General features: G+C 37.0%; 1 protein-coding gene across 1 annotated transcript; it reads right to left on the reverse strand.

Moving 5' to 3' along the window:
• Positions 1–21,924: 21,924 nt before the first annotated feature.
• Positions 21,925–25,075, reverse strand: LOC143542321 (dimethylnonatriene synthase-like). Its single transcript, XM_077034937.1, has 2 exons — positions 24,054–25,075; positions 21,925–22,571 (listed from the first exon to the last, which is right to left on the reverse strand). The coding sequence occupies exons 1-2, from the start codon at positions 24,993–24,995 to the stop codon at positions 21,942–21,944; spliced, it is 1,572 nt and encodes a 523-aa protein (XP_076891052.1). The 5' UTR covers positions 24,996–25,075; the 3' UTR covers positions 21,925–21,941.
• Positions 25,076–25,686: the final 611 nt, after the last annotated feature.

Here is a 25,686-nt window from a genome sequence, read left to right on the forward strand (position 1 = left end):
TTTGTTGTTTTCCCTTGGTTTGTGAAGATAAAACGTTTTATGTGTATTTATAGTGAGATCATTCACAAGATCGAGCTCCTCCATATATAAATATGCATAGTGTAGATATTGTATGAAGCAGGTCGTAAGCGGGGAGAGAGAAACGTTTACTGTTGATGAGTAAATTTGGAGAAAACACTGTTCACCTTCTATCACTTTTAATTATTGGAAAATTGGATTTAAATAATCTCATTTATATTAAAATGAAAATCCGCATCTTAAATAACTAAATATTAGGTCACGTTAACAATTAGACCAATGAGACTCATTTGAGATATAAACAAAAAACAAAACAAACTATACTTTAACTACAACTAATAAATACAATATATTTTAGAAGTTCATGTGACCTTTAAATTTAATAGCTAAGCGCATCATACATGGAAAATATACACAAACAATAATTAAAAAAAATGACTAAAAAAAACTAAAAGTAACACGCGGACTAAAAGCTATTTACTATATGGGCAAAGCCCTGTGCCGGAGTGCGCGTGATGCGGCATCGATCGAACGCTAACCGGCACACGTAATTGACATCGGAATGACAGAACACGCGTAACCGACACCGGAACGCGTGTAATCGACATTAAAAACATGTAACCAACGTTTTGTTGTGAAATGACAATCAATTGGTAAGGAAGAATCTAAAAGCAAACAAAGTTGCATGATTACCAGAAAAAAAATGTAAAGTAAGAAAACATAAGATATTTTAAGACCTGATTTTGATAGAATTGTTAAAACAACAAAGTTTATATGCGAATCACATATTAGGAAGTGCTTGTTAATCATCAGACAAAAATTAAATCTATTTAAAAATTAAATGTAAAGTTTATATGATTGCCACAACCAATTGCGATAGACGAATAAAAATTTGAAAACTTTTTGTAGATTGATGATGTGGGAGACATGAGTGGGAGCCCAAGCTTGATCCATGCCTCCATGGTAGGAATTAGGGAATAAATTAGTTATGTGTTGTTTTTAATCAAAACTACGTAGTTTTAATGAGTTTTCCGTCTAAGCTTAAACGCGTTACAGCACCGTATTCACTTTTCCTTTACTATATATATGTAAACACCTTGCAACCGGTCACCTTGCTATTTGTAGCAAGTGTCTCGCATTTTGATTCTTATTTTTTTTTCATGAGAAATGCATAACACGTGTGTCATCACTGTCATATGTGACAATCTATGACCAAGTTTAGTGTATCATAAATTTATGTGACAGTTTGAACAGTTTACTAGTAGTGATCCGTATTTATATCCCCTACGACCATTGATATTCTTCCCCCTTCGGCAGTGTCCTTTGTTGTTTTACACGAGTTGCCCTTGCAATTTCAAGAATAAAGGTTGGTAACATATAGACCACAATTTCTTAAACTATTAAAATTCCCTCACCCCTCCTTGTGTTGGGAATTGGCTTGATATCTGTTTGCTACGGTATCGACAGGATCACCACAGGAAGGAAAACTCCAAAAGTTAAAAGTCATGATATTTACAACGAATTGAAAGTGAATTGAAAATGAAATTACAATTGAATGAATTGACTTGATTGATACTATCTATATAGAATAAGTTTCTGAAACATGCTGACCAATTTAAAAACTATCTCTTAGGCCATATGTAGTGGGCAAATAAATGGGGCGATAATGGAGGTTTTGGGGCGAGAACACCGCCCCCATGGGCTACAAAAGGGCGAAATGTGGAGAGGCGATGTTCTGTTGTAGCCCCTTTCTTGTTTCATTTATTATTATTATATTTTGTATGTGTATGAGAGATATATGTATATATATGTATATATTATTATTATATTATTATTGTAGCCCCTACACCATTACACCCAAAAAACAAATTTTCACCCCTTGCTGACTGGGAGTCACACGACACAAAACGCCCCAATTTGTAGCCCCTCCATTACGCATAGCCTTAATGGTTCGACACAAAATTGTCATTTGCCAAACAGCCCCTGCTAAGCCACTATTTATTACTATCAGTTTCTAAGAATTAGTTAGTATCTTTTTGTCCCTATGTATACTCTAGGAATTTGTATTTATATACTCTAATAAAAGACTAGAACCTTGTCAATGATCGAACTTAAATTAAAGATATGAACTGAGTGCCATTTGATGAGTAACTGAGAACAAATGAGAGGGATATGAAAAGAATGAAGTAATGAAAGAGGAAGTCATTGCTAGTAGTAACGACTTGCGGCTTCCATCTAAAAAAAAGATGATTAGTTTCATCTATATAAATGGATCATTCTTAAATGGCCGAAGGCAAACGACCTAATGAACCCAACTACGGCAGGGAATAAAGGAGCGAAGCTGACTCGACCGGACGGTAGAGGTTGTTTAAGAATCGAGATACTTCTATGTAGTGTAGTGGTCGACCTAAAAAGTCGTATTACTTCCATGCCTATTATCCAGTGCTAGAAGCTTCGCCAGAAGCAAGCAAGACGAGGTCGCTCTGCTTCGTAGACAAGGCTGGTTCCGTACTTTACTTACGAGCTCGTGTAGTACTCGCCCCTATCTCTTCTCTAAAGGGGCGCACACTCGCTGTCTACTAAATGAGCTCACGAAGCGATCTGGGAGCGAAGCCTTAAATTGAGTTGCTTCCCCCCTTTTCTTTTCCCTCACCCTACTCTTTCATTTCCGCTTAAGCTTCCCCAGTTAAACTTTTGTCACTTGTCACTCTTACATTAAACTTCACTTTTTTAAATAAATTTATAATAGTAAAATAATAGTTACCATTTTTTAAAATTTATGCTTCAAAATTTGTTAATTTAATATTACTTCCAATTTTTTTCAAACAATTGATATTTATAATTATCTTTTACTTTAAAATTGTTATAAAGACCAATGCACAACGACTGTGTTAATAGTAGTTAACGGGTTTATTGTTTAGGGTCAAGTTATTCTACAAAGGGTTACAAAAATGAGAAGTTTGAGAAGCCATATATGATTGACATGTGTCAAGTGGAGACCAAAAGGAAAAGGGTATAGAGGTAATTGTACACATTTTCTCTCTTCACATGCAAGACACATGTTAATACCCACATCATTTTAGAACGTCTATAACTTTTTCGTATGATTTTTTTTTTAAAAAAAATTCATCATAATAACAAGTGTTTTTTTATCTTTAATATGAGTATGATTTTGGTATATGAAATTTAAAACAAAAATTAGTCATTGTGTCTTTTTTCGTCATTGTGTCTATTCGCACATCATTGTGTCTATTTGCTTATCATTGCGTCTATTCGCACATCATTGTGTCTATTTGCTTATCATTGTGTCTTTTCGCACACCATTGTGTCTTTTCGCTTATCATTGTGTCTTTTTTCGTCATTGCGTCTTTTCGCACACCATTGTGTCTTTTCGCTTATCATTGTGTCTTTTCGCACACCATTGTGTCTTTTCGCTTATCATTGTGTCTTTTTTCGTCGTTGTGTCTTTTCGCACACCATTGTGTCTTTCCGCTTATCATTGTGTCTTTTTTCGTCATTGTGTCTTTTCGCACACCATTGTGTCTTTTTTCGTCATTGTGTCTTTTCGCTCACCATTGTGTCTTTTCGCTTATCATTGGTCTTTTTTCGTCATTGTGTCTTTTAACTCATCATTATGTTTTTTTAAATACTAATAACAACGTTGTGTAACAATAATATGTAAAAATAATGATAAAATAACAACAAATTATCTAATACATAAAACACAATGATTAATGCATGTTACACCCTAACTTGAAATGTAAAACACAATGGTGAATACGTATAACACAATGACCTAAAACGTAAAACACAATGGTGAATACATATAACACAACGACTTGAAAAGGAAAACACAATGGAAACATATTTGTAAGTCCCCGTTACCGGTAGCCCTACTTTGGTGTTGGATTTACTCATAAACACAGTTCTTAGTATCAGAGTTGATTAAAAACTTCGCGCGGAATATAAAACATTCATAAACATTTCATAACAATCCAAAACTTGTCTTAAACAAACAACTTGTCTTTCAAAAACTAAATAATTAAAATATAACACGTCTTGAGTCTTCCGATGCCAGCCTCTTATTCAATGTCACGTGTCCCCTCAAGCGAGCTGCCTCATTTTACTCACCTGCGCGCATACTAAAAGTCTGCTACGCTGAGTGAGTTCTAGTTAATCACATAAAATACAATACATTCATAACTACATACTTTCGTACTTTCGTTTATAATATACGTACTTACCTTCGCACTTTCTTTCTTTCATATACTTACCTTACGTTTTAAAGAGCATTACGCCCTATAACCTTCGCATATATTATTAGGGTATGCAACCCTTTAACCTTCGCATATATTATTAGGGTATGCAACCCGTTATCCTTCGCATATATTATTAGGGTATGCAACCCTTTAACCTTACCTTTCCTTTCATTATCGTATCCATACATTTAATATCATACACAACATAATCGTACATACTCCCTTATTCACATACACATATCATACATACTACACTATACTTGCCTTGTCAATACGTGCAATACCCGAAGGTCGTTCACGTACTGTCAAGCATACATACATAACTATCACAATCGTCATTAAGACATACACTAACCATTTAAGGTAAGTGTATTAGCATTCACATCGAGTATGCACACAGCCCCAAAAACATAACAAGGAAATGGGGCTAGAAACTCACCTGAATCCTGTTATGCTCTCCGTTAATCGTTATTCCCTTCTTGAGCTGTGCACGGCTAACTGTATAATATTTACATGTATCAATTAACTTCTACTACTCATATTGTATTTCTATCTTTATATAACCCACAACGAACGGGGGTCCGGGGGCAGCGCCCCTGTCAGCGGGGTCTAGGGGCGGCAGCCCCTAGTAGGGTCCAAGGGGCAGAGCCCCTGGTTGGGGTCGAGCTGCCAGGTCAGCTTGGAAAAAATTTATTTCCATTAACTGTCTTAACACATTTTCCATTAGGATTTTAATTGATTTCTCAGCGAACTTAACTTTTGGCAAACTTAATATTAAGCGAATTTATCATTCAGCGAAGTTAACTTGGCAAACTTATCATTAGGCGAACTTGGCATTAAACGAACTTAATCCTTAAGCGAACTTGGTATCAGGCGAACTTATTGTAGCGAACTTGACCAACAACGAAGTTGGTAAGTAGGCGAACTTGCTTACAGGCGAAGTTGGCTTGTAGGCGAAGTTGTTCAGCAGCCGCCGCTGTTCGGCCCTAAGTCCCCAAAATCATCTCCGTTTCAACGTGAAATCTTTGGATATGATATTTAACCAATCCGCGATCAATCCTATGGTCATTTTTGGATAAGATTTTGCCCGAAAACGCATAAAGTTTGGACCTTTAAGCTCAAAACGTTCAATACTAGTTTTAAGGGTTCATTTAATCGAGCCGCATAGGTTTATAGGTTCATTAGCTTCATTTTAGCATCAAGTTTACAACTTTACGTTTCGTTTATACCCGATCTATTCTCGTTCTAAGTTTTAAGGCTAAACATTTATAAAAACGTAAACTTTAACGGGTCAAGAACGTACCTTTAGTTTTCGTTTGGATCTCGTTTAACTTGTTTACGCACTCTAGATCTTGTATATAGCTCGTGTAATAAAGATTTAATACCAACTAACGTTCGTTTGGCCTCAAGTCCCTCTCGTCTTTCTCGGCCGCGTATATGGTGGTGTGTGGTGTGTGTGTTTTGAGTGTGTAGAGAATAAGATGGAAAGTATGAGGATTTAGGGTTTTAGGATGGTTTAGGGGATATTTATATCCCCTAAAGCCCATGGACCTAAGGCCCATTCCCTTTAATCCATCTTAATTAGTCCAAGTCCATGATCTTTATTAATACTAATTAATTATTTAGGCCCAATAACTAAACACGACTTTCTTTTATTAAATACGAGAATTTTAGAATGTTACAACTCTTCCCTCCTTAAAGAGGTTTCGTCCCCGAAACCTAACTATTACTCAAACAGATTAGGGTAAAACTTGCGCATCTCATCCTCAGCTTCCCAAGTAGCATCTGATCCCTTGCGATGCTTCCATATCACTTTTACCAAAGGTATAACCTTGTGACGAAGCTGCTTCTCCTTGCGATCAACAATCTCTATCGGTTGCTCAATGTAGTTCAGCTGTTCATCCACCTCAATGTCCATCAATGGCACGTGAGACGTGTCATCAGCTAGACACTTCCTTAGATGAGAAACACGGAAGGTCAAATGAATTCCCTCTAACTCATCGGGTAAATCTAGCTTATAAGCTACTTCACCCACACGATCTAAAATCTTAAATGGTCCAATGTACCTTGGACTCAACTTTCCTCTTTTCCTAAAGCGGATAATTCCCTTCCAAGGCGAGACCTTGAGCATCACATTGTCACCAACGTTAAACTCAATCGGTCGTCGCCGCTTATCAGCATACGACTTCTGCCTGTCTTGAGCGGCTTTCATTCTTGCTTTGATTTGATCAAACTTTGATGAGGTTTCTTAAACGACCTCTAGGCTTCCCATCTCTTTCTGACCAATCTCCCCCCAACATATCGGGGTTCTACACCGTCTACCATAGAGCATTTCAAACGGTGGCATACCAATACTTGAATGGTAGTTGTTGTTAAAGGAGAACTCTGCCAGATGCAGATGGTCATCCCAACTCCCACCAAAATCTTAAACACAAGCACGTAGCATATCCTCAAGGGTTTGGATCGTCCTTTCAGACTGCCCATCTGTTTGAGGATGATACGCCGTACTGATGTTTAATCTCGTTCCCATAGCTTCGTGGAACTTCTTCCAAAACCTCGAAGTAAACCGTGTATCTCTATCAGACACAATCGATAACGGTACTCCGTGCTGGGTTACAACCTCTTTGATGAACAAGCTTGTTAACATTTCTGACGAGATAGCCTCTCATATGGGCAAAAAGTGAGCACTCTTGGTCAAACGATCCACAATCACCCAGATGGTATCATGATGCTTAGCTGTACGAGGTAGCTTAGTTATGAAATCCATGGTGATGTGTTCCCATTTCCATTTGGGTATCTCAAGCGGTTGCATCTTCCCATAAGGCTTTTGATGTTCGGCTTTGACTTGTAAACAAGTTAAGCACTTACTAACATAATCCACCACATCATTCTTCATTCCTGGCCACCAGTAATCTCTTTTCAAGTCTTGGTACATCTTTGTAGCTCCAGGATGGATTGAGTACCTTGACTTATGAGCTTCATCTAAGATTCGACTTCTAAGATCACCATGGCGTGGGATCCACATACAGTCGAACCTAGTCTTAACACCATGAGTGTTTTCCATCAACTCGTCTTGCTGGCCATAAATTCTTTCTTTCTTTACTAACCCTTCGTCTACTAACACCTCTGACTGTACCTTGATGATTTCTTCAAAAAGACTTGAGTTCATGATCAACTGGTATGACTTCACTGTTGCAATGACTTCCTCATTCTTACGGCTTAGCGCGTCGGCAACCACATTAGCTTTACCAGGATAGTACTTAATGTCGCAGTCGTAATCCTTAATCAACTCCAACCATCTCCACTGTCTCATGTTCAATTCCTTCTGCTCGAAGAAGTACTTTAAACTTTTATGATCCGTGTAGATAGTACACTTAGTACCATACAGGTAATGTCTCCATATCATTAAGGCATGCACTACTGCGCTAGATCTAAATCATGCGTCAGATAAGTACTCTCATGGACTTTCAACTGTCTAGACGCGTAAGCTATCACCTTTCCTCGTTGCATCAAAACGCATCCTAGCCCTTGATGTGAGGCATCAGCACAAACAACCAAATCCTCGTCACCATCGGGCAGGGTAAGGATTGGAGCTTGTGTGAGCCTTTTCTTTAACTCCTGAAAAGCCTCGTCTTGAAATTTGCCCCAACTGAATACTATCGACTTTCGGGTCATACCGGTCAACGGTGCGGCTATCTTGGAGAAACCTTCGATGAATCTCCTATAGTAGCCAGCTAGCCTAGGAAGCTTCGTATATCAGTCGGATTCTATGGAGTCTTCCAATTTGTTATCGCTTCAATCTTAGCTGGGTCCACGGTAATCCTTCAGGATTTATCACGTGACCTAGAAATTGCACTTCTCTTAACCAGAACGCGCATTTCGAAATTTAGCGTACAACTTCTCTTTCTTCAGAGTTTCCAATACTTCTCTCAGATGCTCAGCATGGTCAGACTCGCTCTTTGAATAAATCAGTATATCGTCGATGAAGATAACTGACTTATCCAACATCGGCCGACACACCCTATTCATCATGTCCATAAATGTTGCAGGAGCATTCGTTAGACCGAATGACATCACGAGGAAATCATAGTGCCATACCGCGTCCGAAACGCTGTCTTAGGGATGTATGTCTCTTTCACTTTGAGCTGATGACAGCCTGATCTGAGATCTATCCGTGAGAACCAACTTGAACCTTGCAGTTGGTCAAACAGATCATCAATCCTTGGCAAAGGATATCTATTCTTTACCGTAAGCTTGTTCAGCTCGCGATAGTCTATGCACATTCTCATACTTCCATCCTTCTTCTTCACGAATAACACTGGTGCGCACCACGGAGAAACACTTGGTCTAATAAAACCCTTGTCGAGGAGTTCTTGCAGTTGGGACATCAATTCCTTCATCTCGGACGGAGCTAGAGGGTAAGGTGCTTTCGCGACGGGCTAGGCTCCTGGTACTAAATCTATTTGGAATTCTATCTCTCGCTCCGGTGGCAACCCCAGAAGATCCCCAGGGAATACTTCTCGGTAGTCGCGCACTATGGGAACATCTTTCATTTCTTTCGTCTCGGCCGTAGCGTTGACAACATAAGCCAGGTAGGCACCGCACCCTCGCCTTAACAATCCTTCGGCTTTTATCATCGAAATGACATTAAGCCCATAACTTTCCTTATCACCCTAAACCATCACCGCACTACCATCCAAGGACTTTAACCTTATAATCCTACTCTTACACACTATCTGAGCTTCATACTCAGACAGCCAATCCATTCCTAAAACCACATAGAACCCTCCTAAGGTCATAACATACAACGTAACAGGGAACTCATGTCCCTCTAACTCTATCTTACAGTCCTTAACCATTCTCATTCTTTTAACTGAGGTATCACTAGCAGTTTCTACTATAAAAGTTTCGGACACTCGGCAACATTTAATTTTAGCTAGTTTACTAAATGGCGTGGCTACGAAACTTTTGTTCGCACCCGAATCAAATAATACAGAAGCGAAAACACCGTTCACTAGAAACGTACCTGTAACAACATCTGGAATCTGATTGGCTTGCTCTTGGGTCAACATGTAGGCCCTGGTCCTTGGCCTCGATGGTTCAGCGTCTTTCTTCCCGCTTCCCCCAGCTTCAATACACTCTCTGGCCATGTAGCCCGTCTTACCACAACGAAAACACGCCGGCTTCTCGCTGCACTCATGAGCATAGTGCCCCACCTTTCCGCACTTATAACAGGCGTTTGACCCTACTCTGCACTCTCCTCCATGCGCCTTTCCACATTTGAAACAAACATCTGATCCTTTACCCCATTTGCACTCGCCACCGTGCATTTTACCACACGTCTTGCACGATCTCTTCTCCCACACTTTCTGCTTCTTATCCTTGGAGTTCCACAACTGAGTACCAGGTCGTTTGACATTGACCCACTTCTTATCTTTCTTCTCTTCTTCCACCACAATATCATCCGCAGCCAGGTCCGCATAAACCATCTCTGCGAGCTCGACAACAGAGTCAAAGGTAGCAAGTTTACTCGTCCTGACTAGCGTGCGGACTCTCTGTGGCAATCCTCTCACATAGCACTTGATCCTTTTAGCCTCAGTATTAACCATATCGGGTACCAACCTAGACATTTAGTTGAACTCGGTGGTATACTCACGATGTGTCATCGTCCCAGCTTTCAGGTTCAGAAACTTCATCTCCGCCCTCTCAACTTCGGCGTCAGCACAGAACTCCTTCATAACCAGTTCCTTCAGATCCTCCCACTTCATCGCTTTGATCTCTTCACGGGTCTTCATCTGCTCCACACTCTCCCACCAATACATAGCTTCATCCTCGAATGATTGAGTAGCATAACCTACCGCTTGGTTAGGACGGCACTCGCTAATGCGGATAATTTTATCCATGGCGGTTACCCACTGAAGAGTAGCAATTGCGTCTCCTAAACCAGTCAGCTTCGGCGGGTCGCATCCCTTGAAGGACTTATTGTTGCAACCGCCTCGGCCCCTCTTCCTATCATCAACTTTCACGGACCTTACCTCATTCGAAGCCTCCCTCTCTCCATCATCATCATTCCTACCACCTCCTCCCACTCCTTCAGCAGTTCTTTCATAGTCTCCAGCAGACCTCTCCGGATTCATGTTCTTTACAGCAATGGCTACTGCTTGGACAATAGCTGCTTGGATTAAGGGATCTAGCTGAACCCCTTCATTGTTGCTTGGGTTTCGTCCAGCTGCGCTTCCTTCATCTCCCGTGTTGGAAGCTGTTTCTACCGAAGGTCGTTGGACACGACGAGGCCTGCCACGACGTCCAGTGCGGCCTCCTGCTCCAACAACTGCCCTAGATCCAGCCATCGTATTCTGGAAAGGAAAACACAAACGTCATCACTCAAGGAACTATTTAGTACAAGGATAGTAAGGCTAATAGGTAATAACAGTGGCCAGTTGTGATTAGCTGATCACGTTACTTTCCGTGTCCTATACACTTCCTCTTATGAGTTTATTTGTGCTGGTTCTACCTTAAACAGTTAATTAATCAAACAATCAATTAATCCTATCCCTAACATTCACGTATCCTTTCTTTAGCAATTAAGCTACCATTAACATACATTATTTAACCATACACTTTACCTTTACTGAGCTCACTTGAGTGACACATGGCTATCTTGAACTGGCATCTTCTTTCTTTTCTTACTTTAATCCCATTCTCTGTTCGAGTCTAAGCATGTAGGATGCTTAAATCTCTCGAACTTTGCTCTGATACCAACTTGTAAGGCCCCGTTACCGGTAGCCCTACTTTGGTGTTGGATTTACTCATAAACACAGTTCTTAATATTAGAATTAATTAAAAACTTCGCGCGGAATATAAAACATTCATAAACATTTCATAACAATCCAAAACTTGTCTTAAACAAACAACTTGTCTTTCAAAAACTAAGTAATTAAAACATAACACGTCTTGACTCTTCCGATGCCAGCCTCTTATTCAATGCCGCGTGTCCCCTTAAGCGAGCTGCCTCATTCTACTCACCTGCGTGCATACTAAAAGTCAGCTACGCTGAGTGAGTTCTAGTTAATCACATAACATACAATACATTCATAACTACATACTTTCGTACTTTCGTTTATAATATACGTACTTACCTTCGCACTTTCTTTCTTTCATATACTTACCTTACGTTTTAAAGAGCATTACGCCATATAACCTTCGCATATATTATTAGGGTATGCAACCCTTTAACCTTCGCATATATTATTAGGGTATGCAACCCGTTATCCTTCGCATATATTATTAGGGTATGCAACCCTTTAACCTTACCTTTCCTTTCATTATCGTATCCATACATTTAATATCATACACAACATAATCGTACATACTCCCTTATTCACATACACATATCATCCATACTACACTATACTTGCCTTGTCAATACGTGCAATACCCGAAGGTCGTTCACGTACTGTCAAGCATACATACATAACTATCACAATCGTTATTAAGACATACACTTAACATTTAAGGTAAGTGTATTAGCATTCACATCGAGTATGCACACAGCCCCGAAAACATAACAAGGAAATGAGGCTAGAAACTCACCTGAATCCTGTTACGCTCTCCGTTAATCGTTATTCCCTTCTTGAGCTGTGCACGGCTAACTGTATAATATTTACATGTATCAATTAACTTCTACTACTCATATTGTATTTCTATCTTTATATAACCCACAACGAACGGGGGTCCGGGGGCAGCGCCCCTGTCAGCGGGGTCTAGGGGCGGCAGCCCCTAATAGGGTCCAAGGGGCAGAGCCCCTGGTTGGGGTCGAGCTGCCAGGTTAGCTTGGAAAAAATTTATTTCCATTAACTTTCTTAACTCATTTTCCATTAGGATTTTAATTGATTTCTCAGCGAACTTAACTTTTGGCAAACTTAATATTAAGCGAATTTATCATTCAGCGAAGTTAACTTGGCAAACTTATCATTAGGCGAACTTGGCATTAAACGAACTTAATCCTTAAGCGAACTTGGTATCAGGCGAACTTACTGTAGCGAACTTGACCAACAACGAAGTCGGTAAGTAGGCGAACTTGCTTACAGGCGAAGTTGGCTTGTAGGCGAAGTTGTTCAGCAGCCGCCGCTGTTCGGCCCTAAGTCCCCAAAATCATCTCTGTTTCAACGTAAAATCTTTGGATATGATATTTAACCAACCCGCGATCAATCCTATGGTCATTTTTGGATAAGATTTGGCCTGAAAACGCATAAAGTTTGGACCTTTAAGCTCAATACGTTCGATACTAGTTTTAAGCGTTCATTTAATCGAGCCGCATAGGTTTATGGGTTCATTAGCTTCATTTTAGCATCAAGTTTACAACTTTACGTTTCGTTTATACCCGATGTATTCTCTTCTAAGTTTCAAGGCTAAACGTTTATAAAAACATAAACTTTAACAGGTCAAGAACGTACCTTTAGTGCTCGTTTGGATCTCGTTTAACTTGTTTACGCACTCTAGATCTTGTATATAGCTCGTGTAATAAAAATATAATACCAACTAACGTTCGTTTGGCCTCAAGTCCCTCTCGTCTCTCTCGGCCACGTATATGGTGGTGTGTGGTATGTGTGTTTTGAGTGTGTAGAGAATAAGATGGAAAGTTTGAGGATTAGGGTTTTAGGATGGTTTTGGGGATATTTATATCCCCTAAAGCCCATGGACCTAAGGCTCATTCCCTTTAATCCATCTTAATTAGTCCAAGTCCATGATCTTTATTAATACTAATTAATTATTTAGGCCCAATGACTAAACACGACTTTCTTTTATTAAATACGAGAATTTTAGGATGTTACAATATTACACAATGACTTGAACATAATATACAATGAACGCAATACTATTTTTCTCAAATTAAATGAATTTGTCATATGTCAATCCGAATAAAGACAATGAACGTATTACACAATGACTAACAGTTAATGACGAACAAAACGACACAATGACGTATCTTTGTTTTAATTTTTGTCTTTCATATGAGATCCAATTGAAAAATATAATAATCAAAATCTATAATACAAATATACAATTCATATGAAAACTTAACTAAAAGACACAATGAACAACAAAAAAATCACAATTTAAAAAACCATTAAAATTTTTTTATTTTTATATAACAATATGATACTCATATTAAAGATAAAAAAATGCTTATTATTATGGTGAATTTTTTTTAAAAAAATAATGTTGTATGAAAAAGTTATGGACATTTAAAAAAGATGGAGGAATTGACATGTATCTTGCATGTGGAGAGAGAAATTCAACAAATGTGGGTTTTTACCTTCATGCCCTTTTCATCATTTTTTATTTATTAAATTAATCTTAGCCATTCAAATCTAAGATCAATGGACTAGATTCCTTCTCACCCTTCTCATTTTTGTTGTCCTTTGTATTTTAACTTTACCCTATTGTTTATTGTATGCTGATTATTTATTAAACATTGTATGTTCAAGAACTACTCGTGTAGTACACGGGTCTCAAACTAGTTTGTTAATATCCTTCTCTCCCTATCTATACTTGCTGTGAACACGGTAGAATACAATTTCTGATTTATGCATGTTGCTGCTCTAAGAGACTAAAACCATAACCCTTGGTCACAACCGCCGTTGAAAACCCTAGCCACTCGTAGCATTTTAGTTATTTTGAATCTGCACGATACCATAAACTACAAACCGTCGGAGAATCAGTCAACTTCCAGCACCAGCTCCGTTTATCACCGACCAACCTTTACCTCCCTCTCGGGCGTCGATGTCAAAAGTGTAAATTTCATCCTCCGTCAGGATGGATAACCAAAATCTAACTTACATACCGGAATCGGTTTCATCCTCTGTCAAAATGGCTAAACCAAACCCATAAACTTATTTATACCAATAACTTATTTACAAACACGGGCATAATTTACTAGAAAGGGAGGGGGGGTTTCGAGGTGGTTGCGGTGTGGTGGGGTGATAGGTAATTTTTACAAATGACTCGTTGACGGCCAATATGATGAATGTTGAGATTAACGTGTGCCAATTATTAAGTTGGAATTAATATTGGCCAATAAGCCGTAGTTCGGATTATTTAAATCCAATAACCCTTTAATATATTTAGTTCATTATGAATTATTCCTTTCGACTTTCCATTGCACATGCATGTATATAGTATTATAGTTTGATGGCCCATCGACCACCTCGCCACCTCTATGTAGAGGTGTTCAAAAAAACCGGTTATAGAACCGGTTTGGTGGGTTTAACCGAAAACCGGTTAATAGAAAAACCGGTTATTAAAAAACCGGTTAGACCGGTTATTGAACCGCCGGTTAGTACTTCGGTTACTCATTCGTGGACAAAAACCGGTTATTGAAACGGTTAGTAAAAAAACCGGTTAAATTTAAAAACCGGTTATTAAAAAACCGGTTAACCTAAAAACCGGTTAACCGGTTAACGGTTAAAAACCGGTTAACCTAAAAACCGGTAGGTTAACCGGTTTTTGACCGTTATAAAACGGCCATATGACCGTTTGGGTCCTTTTTTGCCCGTTTTTTCTTGATTTCTAGCCGTTTTTTTTAACATTTTACCCCCACAAACAACTATATATAGTTTAGGTTGGGTAGGTTAGTAAGAAACAGCAAGTTGTTCATGTAATCGTGTCTAAGCATTCTTTTTCCTAATATGTGCTCTTATTTACTTGTTGATTTTGATTTTTCTAATTTAGTTAAAGAAACAGCAAACATGGAGGCAAATCATGAACAAACTGCGATTGGGAACAACAGGAGCATCTGCTAGTTCACGATTTAATGTTTGTATTTTTGAGTTAAATCATGAACAACAGTTCTTGGCAGAGATTTCTTCAGTGTTAATGATTTAATGTTTGTATTTTTGAGTTACGAATATGCGATAACGATTTAATGTTTGTATTTTTAATGTAAAAACTATAAATGAAAGTTATGTGTTTTTAATCTTTGGTTTGTTGAAAACACATTCACCAACACACACTCATACTCATCTTCCAAGCAAAGAACCCTAACAACGAAAGCAAAGAATGGCTTCGGTCAGTCCGTTTTGCCTTGTAGTTACCGGTTTGCCTTGTAATTACCGGTTTGTTTATACTGTGAAAAAATAATGGTCGTCATTAAGTACAAAATATAAAAAACAAATATTCGTATTTGAAACCGCGAAATTTAAAAAAAAAAAAAAACCGGTTAATAAAAAAACCGGTTAATAAAAAAAACCGGTTAATAAAAAAACTGGTTTATTAACCGGTTCTAACCGGTTTCTAAACCGGTCCTAACCGGTTAGACCGGTTAGGGTTTTGACAGAAAAAAACCGGTTATTAACCGGTCCGGTTATTAACCGAACCGGTTTTTTTCCGGGCAAAAAAAAACCGGTCCGGTTAATAACCGAACCGGTTTTTTTAAAAAAACCGGTTTGTGCACCTCTACCTCTATGGGCCGGCCCTGTTTTTACCCGGTCAATACCGTGACAATAATGAGATTTGTTTTTGTGATTTAACCCATTTATTTATCATTTCGTTTGAATTTTTTCTAATAACTCGCGTTCATTATTTAAAAAATAATTACACAAATGTGTTTATTATTTGTTTCTTGACAATCAAGTATATATTTTGTTAAAAAAACAAAGTTGTATAAAATAGAATATATTTTATGGCTTTTGCAATGGATATCAATATCATCGGAATCGATATTAGTTCTAGTTTTATGGCTTTTGCAGTCGCGTTTACTTTTTCGTCGATATTCCTGTATAAATTTTGTTGAAGACATAGTCGTATATTCAATAAAGAGACCATACGTGTTTACAAGGAGATGCTTTTTTATATCTACGTTTCGTTTTTAAAAATAACCCGCGTACAAACACATGCAATATATTTTACTAGATATCTTTAAAATGAGTGGATGACCAACTTCATATTGTGACCATGAATTGACTTTTCAGAAGCATTTTCTATTGACGCGCTCTCTTTGGCTTTGATGATGGGTCCAATACAAACATAACATTTTTAGATTTTTAGTGTTATAAGTGTTGTCGATATAACCGTAAGAAACAATTTGGTTTAACTCATTATGTGATAAGAAATAGATTAGAAAATGGTGAACAAGTTTTCGGCTCATTTTAACCATCTATTCTTTTAGAATAATTTTTGTAAACTGTGTTTTTTCTGGTAAACTGAGTTACACATTCCTAATCTTACTACTGCTTCATTTAAGTGTGATACTCAAGCAACAACTTATATTACCAAAAAAATCCTATCTTCCACGAGAACACCAAACATATCAAACTTGAATATTGTCACTTTGTTCGAGAGAAGTTGCAAGAAGGATTGATCACTTGTTCATACTCGCACTAGCTGACAAACTGGCTGATATGTTTACTCAAAGTATACCAGGTCCTAGTATCATCTTCTACTTTCGAAGGGGATGTAAGGTGTTATGACCGCCACACGTATTGACGTATATAGTTAGTTATTGAGTTTGTTAGTTTGTCAATAATATTTTAGTTTGCTAGTTACTGTATGTAAGCTAGGGCTTGTACTAATTTCCATTCGGTTAACGAATTTTACCATTTCTCACAATTACGATCTTGAGTTTCACACAATTTTTTAATTAAAGTACATTTCAAACGAAGATTGTACTATATATAATTGGTACCGATATCAATATCATTGGAATTAGTTATGGTACTCGTTTTTATAGCTTTTGCAGCCACATTTAATTTTTGTTGATATTCTTGTAAAATTTTATTGAAAACTGAGTTGTATTCAATAAATAAACCATACGGTTTTACAACGTCATGCTTTATTTTTATGAACGTTTCGTTTTAAAAAATAACCCAAATACAACGCATTCAATATATTAAATATATTGTACTAGATATTTTTAAAATCATTGGATGGCCAGCTTCATATTGTGACCATGAATTCTGATTTTTCTGGAGCATTTTATACCAATGCTTCGTTGTCTATGAATATCGGACATTTCTGAGTACTCCACACCACATGTTATTTTGAATATTTGATTGGTCTATATATATTGCTTTGTCACATCATCTAATAAGAAAATAGAAGTTTCCCTTTATTCTTCTAATTATTCAATACCATTTGGTTTGTTCTAAGTAGGGTTATAAACAAAATAAACGTTTAGCGAAGAGTTTATCACAGGAAGATTGGTTAATTTTTATTCGTTCATCTTATTATTGAATAGTATATGGTTTTTTCTAAGGGTTCTTTTTTATATTTTAAAAAATTGTTTGTTAGTAAAATATAAATAAGATTGTTCTACTTTTATATAATTTTAAAAGGTCCTGTACACAAATTCATCATCTAGTGTTTTAAACATCCGGGGTTCGACCCAAGCTAAGCGTGAACCATTGATAAAATCATTTTCTTTTTGCATTACATGTCACTTTCTAGTTATGAAAGAAAAATCAAATTGTTAATTTCGGTCCAACCGAAATATACTTTGGTTGGTTTGGTTTGGATTTTATGGTAGATTAGATGGTTCAGATTTATATATTTTAGGAACTAAAATTCATTCGGGTTTAAGGAAATAGATGGATCAAGTAACACTCACCAAAGGGTTCTAGGCTTATGGTAAACCAGTGACGAATCTAGATTTTTATTTTCTATTTGTTCCCATTTTTTCAGTGTTTAAATCTCTCACAATCAAACATTAAATTTCTCAGGTTAGTCGGGTCGGAAAATATGATACAATACATTATCATAACAAAACAATATATTAATTTAAAAAAACACTTAATAAAACTACAAGGCCACTAGAGATGAGAAAAAAAAGTTTGTTTACAATAGACGGGCTTACGCGTATCAAATAAAATTGTTTTAATTTTATTTAACTATATCTAATTTATATATAATAGAATATATCTAATACTAAACAAGTAAATAATTAAATTTCAAAACGATTCAACATTTACGATTAGCTTCGATTTCAACCACGAAACCAAACCAGTGAACGGTCTAATAGTTTTCAAATGGAACAACGGACACCCATTAACTTGTTACGTGATTAGTAAAGTATGTGTTTCCCACCGCATCGCGTATGCACCTATCTAGTGTAGTATATATAAAGAATGAGCGAGTGACCTCTTAATTTTTAAGAGGTACAAAACTTATTGTACAATCTAAAATGCATAAAATTATTAGATTGTATGGGCAATTAGGGGTGTGCATTGCATTTAACCCGAACCGGACCGAGCAGTAACTGACTCGGACCCGAAACCTGAAAATCTTATAAACTATAACCGAAGACTGGACCCGTAGAAACCAATCAGTCTTGGTTATGTGCCGGTTATTAGAAATCGGGTAAGATGTGAAGACCGAATTGGTTCGCCAAAATCTCAATTGCATTCTCAATTTGCCGTATGTAATTAAATTGAAGTATTTGTTAGCTGTTGTGACGAGATGAAAGCACGAAATCGGCTGCGAGTGACCAAAGAGGACTGTTTAAATGGAAGTTTCGTGGAGGTGCGGTTGTAGTTTGATGGTAGTGATAGGGTTTGCTTTGTAAAATAAAACCTAAAATGAAGCTTAAACGAGATGTGTACTAATAGCAAGGATTAAACTTATTAAAAATAAAATACTTTATAACAAAATATAAAAGTAAAGTGAAACATCAAAACAAATTTGATTTTTAAATTGACATTCATGTAAAGCATTCACAATCACTTTCACGCCCGGTAAACCTTTTTCACATCCAACACCCTTTCTTCTCGAAGTATACTTCCATCTTCTTCTGGTACTCGTCGTCTTTATTGGACAATATAGTATTAGGGTTTAGTACTGAGCCCACAGGCCGGTTTATCTCTATATATTGTAACCCTATATTGAATGGAAATTAATGAGTCTTTTGCCATCTTACATGGTATCACAGCCTTATATTTTGGGTACCTTGTCCGTTGCTCCACAACAAACGTTCAAACCCTAGACAGGGTGCGACGTCATCGCCGCCGCCCTGTCCCACCTCCGTTTTCAGTTTCGTTTCTTTTTTTTTTTCCTTCTATTATCCTTTGAATAAAGCTTTGTTATCCTCGACACCATCACCTTCCCCTACCTATTTTCAGTTCTTACTTTTGTCATCAGATTTATTGTATGGCGGTGGATATAGCCATGTTTACCGCCGACACATATTTTTTTGATGATGCTATATTTTTGCTTGATGACATCACATTTTGACTTTCGTCACAAAATTTAGAATTTGTTTGAGCTTCTACTATTCTTTTCTAATGATACAAAGATACAATTTTGAGATTGTTTTTTTTTCTTGGTTGTTTACAAAATAATTATTCTATATTTCATGTAAGATTTTACTGATGATAATTTTCGCTTGGGTTGGGTTATTTTTTTACTCATTCTCTTGGTTTGTTCCTAAATCGGTGGCTGCTTCTTTTTTTCCTTTGCCTTTAATTATTTTATCAGTGTTTTCGCCACAACAAGGACCACGTTCCTAGGCTACCGATCTCAAACTATGGTTTGATTAGATTAGTTTCTTTTCTTTTAAGATCTACGGATCTCATCTCTTAATCTACAGATTCAAGAGACTGTCGCTGACCACGATCACTTACCTTTCATTCTTATTGTTCTTTCTTCCTTTTTTTTTCTTCTCTCTCTTTTCTTTAAAGATCTTCGGATCTAAAAGCCCACCGCATGCTAAGCCTCGACAAACCGACACACGACTACGATCATCGGTTGTGAACTTATGGCTAGCCGATCATGATTATCATTCAGGGAACCAAAGAACCAATGAACTACAACCGTATAATCCCAACAAGCCTAATCAAGCATGATATGGATGGCACAATCAAACAACAAATGGATGGGAGATATTACTATATGGATCTGATGCAAAAGTTTTGATTTTCGAGTGAATCAAGCACTTTTATCTTATTATTATTTTTATGTTTTTATATGTATTGTTTTTCGGTCTAAGCGTCTGATTCTCTACCGCTGTGACTGCGAGGGAGTATTGGACAATATAGTATTAGGGTTTAGTGTTGAGCCCACGGGCCGGTTTATCTCTATATATTGTAACCCTATATTGAATGGAAATCAATGAGTCTTTTGCCATCTTACAGTCTTTCTATACTAAATACTACGTCCATGGCAAACTCGGGTCGGTTCGGGTAAACTCGGGTTTTTTGGTCCTAAGACCGATACTCGACCCGAAACCAAAATTGGAAAAAATATACCACCCAAGGAAGAACCTAAGGTAATATTTCGGGTCTGAGTTTCGGTCTTTTTCGGTCTGGGTTCTCGGATGTTTCGGTCCAGCCCAAATTATACACACCCCTATGGGCAATGTGGTCTTTTTGTCACCAATGTCTACGGTTTATTTTCATCTTAAAAAATAAGTACAATCTTGGTCTTTTAACTTCACTCACTTTTTGTTAATTTGAATATAGTTACACATATACCCTTTTATTCAAAATCAACTACCCCACGCTTTTTAACGGACATAATTTTATCACACGTTAATATATATATATATATATATATATATATATATATATATATATTAAAAAAACTACATTATAAAAATGAGCATTTTATTTTCTTTAGCTTGAGTATGATATTGTTATATTTTTACAAAAAAATTTAACAAGTTACGTGATTACCAGTTAAAAACGACAACAGGTCGAGCAAGCTCGGGTCATGTATAAATATGGATTAAGGTTGGAACGAGTCGATACAAAAAAGTGGTTAATTTGGTTTGGGTTGGTAGGGGTTCGAGTTGAACGAGGTCAGGTCAGATGAAGTTTTAGGTTATAGGGGTGTCGGGTCGGAATGAATTTCGGGCCAAAATAGGTTGGTTGAAAAATGATTTATTTAAATTTAAAATTGTATATTTCAGCTTTGCTTATTGGTTTTTGCCACCTTACACGGATGTCATTGTTTACATGCACCGAGACCGATAAACATGTGTCCAATACTACGTAATGCATGCAACCCAATCTTGGTAAGTGCTCAACCCAGCGCCACACACCAGTTAATCAACGTGAATTACGCGCGTGGTGTCGGTTAAGCATGTTTAGTGCCGATTACCTGCAATACGGTGCGGGCTATGCGTGTTCAATCTTCGGTTACACGCGTGCTGGATTTGCACGAGTTGCGCGTCCGATTAGGGTTACGTATGCACTGTCATTAGCTGACGTATGTACCAACACTGATTATGCGTTCAATTTCGGCACCCCGCTGCATCGTACGGACACCCAACTAGTTTAATTACGAAAGAAAAATCAAATTGTTAATTACTATCCAACCGAAATGTATTTTGGTTGGTTTGGTTTGGATTTTATGACGGTTTAGATGTTTCAGATATATATTTTAGGAACTAAAATTCATTCGGGTTTAAGGAACTAGATAGATCAAACCAACATCCATTGAAGGGTTTCTAGCCTACTGGTATCAATGTGGTAAAAAGTGACGTCTCTCTCCATTAGGGCAAAAGATATCCATTCAACACCTTATTAATTTTATCTTACAACAAACGCGAGAGTTTATGCACATATATTCATGGTAGTGCCATAAACCATTTTATCACATAAACATAATTAACAATGCCATCAAGTACATCAAGTGGTTTCACCTTAGGCAAAGCATTTTCCTTATAGTGCTTTAATTGGTCTGATAGAGCCCTGGAGAAAGGCGTGGAGTGATGACAACTTCAAGTGGTTTCACCTTAGGCAATGCAATCCCTAAACCCTCACTCATATCCACCGGCTTCCCCATCGGCGTTGACAAATCGAACCCTTGAAGTAACCGAGCAAGTGTCAAGTGAAGTACATGCCAAGCAAACATGGTTGCAGGGCACATTCTCCTTCCGGTGCTAAAAGGAATGTATTCAAAATTCTGACCATGATAATTTATGTCCGTGTGTTCCTCAAGAAACCTTTCAGGTCTAAACTCATTAGGATCCGACCACACTTGCGGGTCCCTATGTAGCTTCCAAACATTCACTATTAACCGTGTCCCTTTGGTGACATGATAGCCTTGAACATAACAGTCCTCTATGGCCTCATGAGGTCCTGCCAAGGGACCCGGTGGGTACAATCTAAGCGTTTCTTTAACTATGGCTTGTAGATACACAAGGTTTGCGATATCGGATTCTTCGACCCATTTCTTTCGTCCCACATGGATGTCAAGCTCTTTTTGTGCGGCTTCTAGGATGTGGGGGTGGTTTAGTAATAAGGAGAGTGTCCATGTCATTGTTAAAGCAGTGCTTTCAGAACCCGTCAACATGAGTATCTAAGAAAAATCACACGTTGTACATGGTTAGTTTGAAACAATAATGGGCAGATTGAATAATCATTCTAGCATAGTAATAGAAATACTTGATGTCATTTTGATACTTGAGACCCGTGTGAGACAATTTTGTTTAGCCGTTCATTCATATTTCATAGTAAGTCCTTGATATCCATAATTTAACTAAATATTATATTTAGTTAAATTTATATTTAAGGTATCATTTAACTAAATATTATAATTAGTTAAATTAGTATTTAAGTTATGTTTATCATATCGTACTTCATTTCTATATATCTTTCTCACTCAACCATTTATTTATTTATTTATTTATTTATTTATTTATTTTTGTTAAGGGTAAATAAGTTTATACATATGGTAAATAATCGATCTTTGTATTTAAAGAAAATAGTAATCATAAAACTCAACTTTAAAGATATAAATGAAGATGGAGATTCTGATAATGACAAAATAAAGGAATTAATCTTCACATACGCATAAAAATATAGATATAGATGACATTTATTGTGAATTAGGAATTTAGTCGGCGCGTTGCACCGGGCAGGTCGGTAAAATCTGGGTGGTGGTAAAACTCAAGCGTTGTCGGTCTCGAGCGTTGAGATGATAAGTCGACGTGAATTCAGTCGGTTTCTCACGATACCAAAACTAAAACAAAAATGACAGTTCGTCGGTTTTCGTTACGGTTATACTGGAACTAAAACAAAAGGCAGTGACTTTATGCGATTTTGGTCGGTTTCTTCTCGTACGTTATGGTACCAGAACTAAAACAAAAAATAAAAAAGAAAATTAGTATCCGGTCGGTTTTCGTTACGTTCGTTATGGTACCGGAACTAAAACAAAAAAAAACAAATGACATCAAAATTAGCCCGGACGTTGATGCGGTGAATTTACACGAATTTAGTATGTTTCTGTTACGTAAACAAAAATTGACGTTAGTTCGGTTCTTGTTACGTTCGCTATACTACCAATACTAAAAAAGAAAATCAAAATGGTATGGATAAGTTTGATGCCGCCACTTGACTAGCGGCACCAAACTTCTCTTTTATATTATATAATAATGAGCGCTCTTGTTACCTTCAACATTTTTTTTTGTGAGGATGAGGTCTAAAGTCTCTTGTTGGCTAGGGGTGATATTTTAATTGAGGCCTTTGATTTATTTTATTTTAGTTCTTTTTGCTATTGGGGTATTTCTCTAGTTTGTTTTAGTTATTCCTTACTTTTTTTTATAAACATGTTATGTTTTATTTTTCTATTTTAATAAAACTAACCATGTAAAAATACATAACTTGAATTAAATAATAATAACATTAAAAGAATTGCGGTTATTCAAGAAAAGTAGTATGGTTATTAAAACAAATGTAAAAGGTGGTGACCTGATAATATCTAACTTAGTAGTTTAAAGTATGTTTACTCAAAGATATGATTAAATCATGAAAACTAAAATAGCAAAACAAAGTTACTAACCATTGTTGTTGCCTTGATGATGGTTTCTTGCCCATGACCAGACATTTCAACATCTTTAGGAAGTGCAGACAACATCAAATCCATGAAATCTTCATTTTCAACACTATCTAACTCTTTTCTCTTCTCAATATGTTCAGCTAGCCACTTTCCCACAACACCATCAACCTCTTTAGCCACTTGCTTCATAGCTTTCACATGCCCTCCAATATCCATCCATTCCAAATATGGAAAGATATCAGACACAACAAAAACACCACTAATATGCAACCCTCTTTTTATAGCTTGTGTTAGATGCAAGTCTTCATTGTTACCTTCATCACTAAAACCATTACTAAATCTTTTCCCAGCTAAGATTCTTATAAGTATATTAAAAGTTATGTGTTCAAACCACTTGTTCATCTCCACTATGGATGATTGCCCCCTCTTGTTAAATGACAACAAAGCGAGCTCGTTAACCGAGTTCTTCACTTCAGAGTCACGAACACTCTTGAACTTCTCAACACGTTGGCTTGTAAAGAGCTCGGAAGTGACCATCCTTCGGATATCCCGCCAATATGGTCCGTATGGCGCGAGTGCAAAGCCAGCGGTGTTGTATACCATGTGTCGGCTAATCGCCATATTCGGTCTTGTAGCAAAGACTCTATCATTTGTGGTAAAGCATTCTTTGATACTTTGCCAACTGCTAACCACCAATGTGGGACGAAAACCAAGGCGTAACGAGTAAACCGGACCGTAGTCATCGGCAATCTTTCCTAGTATCCTTGCTATGGGAGGTTGACCTCTAAGGAAATGAAGGTGGCCTATAATAGGCAATGCCCCTGATGGCTCTGGTGCTTCTAGTTTGCCACTTTTCTTTGTGTTGCTTCTTTTTCTTTTGTTGTTAAAGGTTATAACAAAAAGAAGAAGCGCAAAAAGTAGTAGAAACTGAGGCAAAGTCACCATGTTTGTGTTTTTTTAAAATTGTTTTCACTTGGTTTGTGAAGATAACCAACACTTCACATGTATATATAGTGAACTGAATACACTAGGGATCCCAATCAAGATTATATCACGAAAATATCCAGGGCCGTCTCCGAGAATTTATATGCCTCGGTCGAGCCGAAATAAAAACCCATATACTCTAACGATTAATTAACGAAATATTATAAGCAAAAAAAAATTTAGGCCTTATGTAAATGGGTAGATTTTTAAATGGGCTTACTTGGTTATGATTTAGGTTATGTAAAAACTTGTATAAAAATTAGCTTAAAAGTGTCTCAAGTGAGACTAGAACCTGCAACGTTTTGATTGGAAGCCATACCACTAGACCAAGCTAGTTATTGTATATTTAGGGTGTGTTTGGGATCCTTATTTAAGTTGAAAAGACCTTTTTATGATAAGTTGGAAAGGACTTATGACTTTCTAAAAATGAGTTTTTTAAAAAAGTGTTTGGATTAATTTAAAAGCCAATAAGTTAATAAGTTATTTTTTAAAAAGTGTTTGGTTTAGTTTATTGATGTAAGAGTGTAATGGTTAAAGAGAGATGGGTGGAATGAAAGGGTGAAATGGAAAATTCCAAGCCTATAAGTTGATAAGTTACCAAATCTCAACTTATTGAAACCCCCTTTTTTAGCCTTGTTGATAAGGAGAAAAG

Source organism: Bidens hawaiensis, unplaced genomic scaffold (genome assembly GCF_021521415.1).
Source record: "Bidens hawaiensis isolate Kalapana, Puna unplaced genomic scaffold, B.hawaiensis_p1.1 tig00012815_1, whole genome shotgun sequence".
NCBI lineage: Eukaryota > Viridiplantae > Streptophyta > Magnoliopsida > Asterales > Asteraceae > Bidens > Bidens hawaiensis.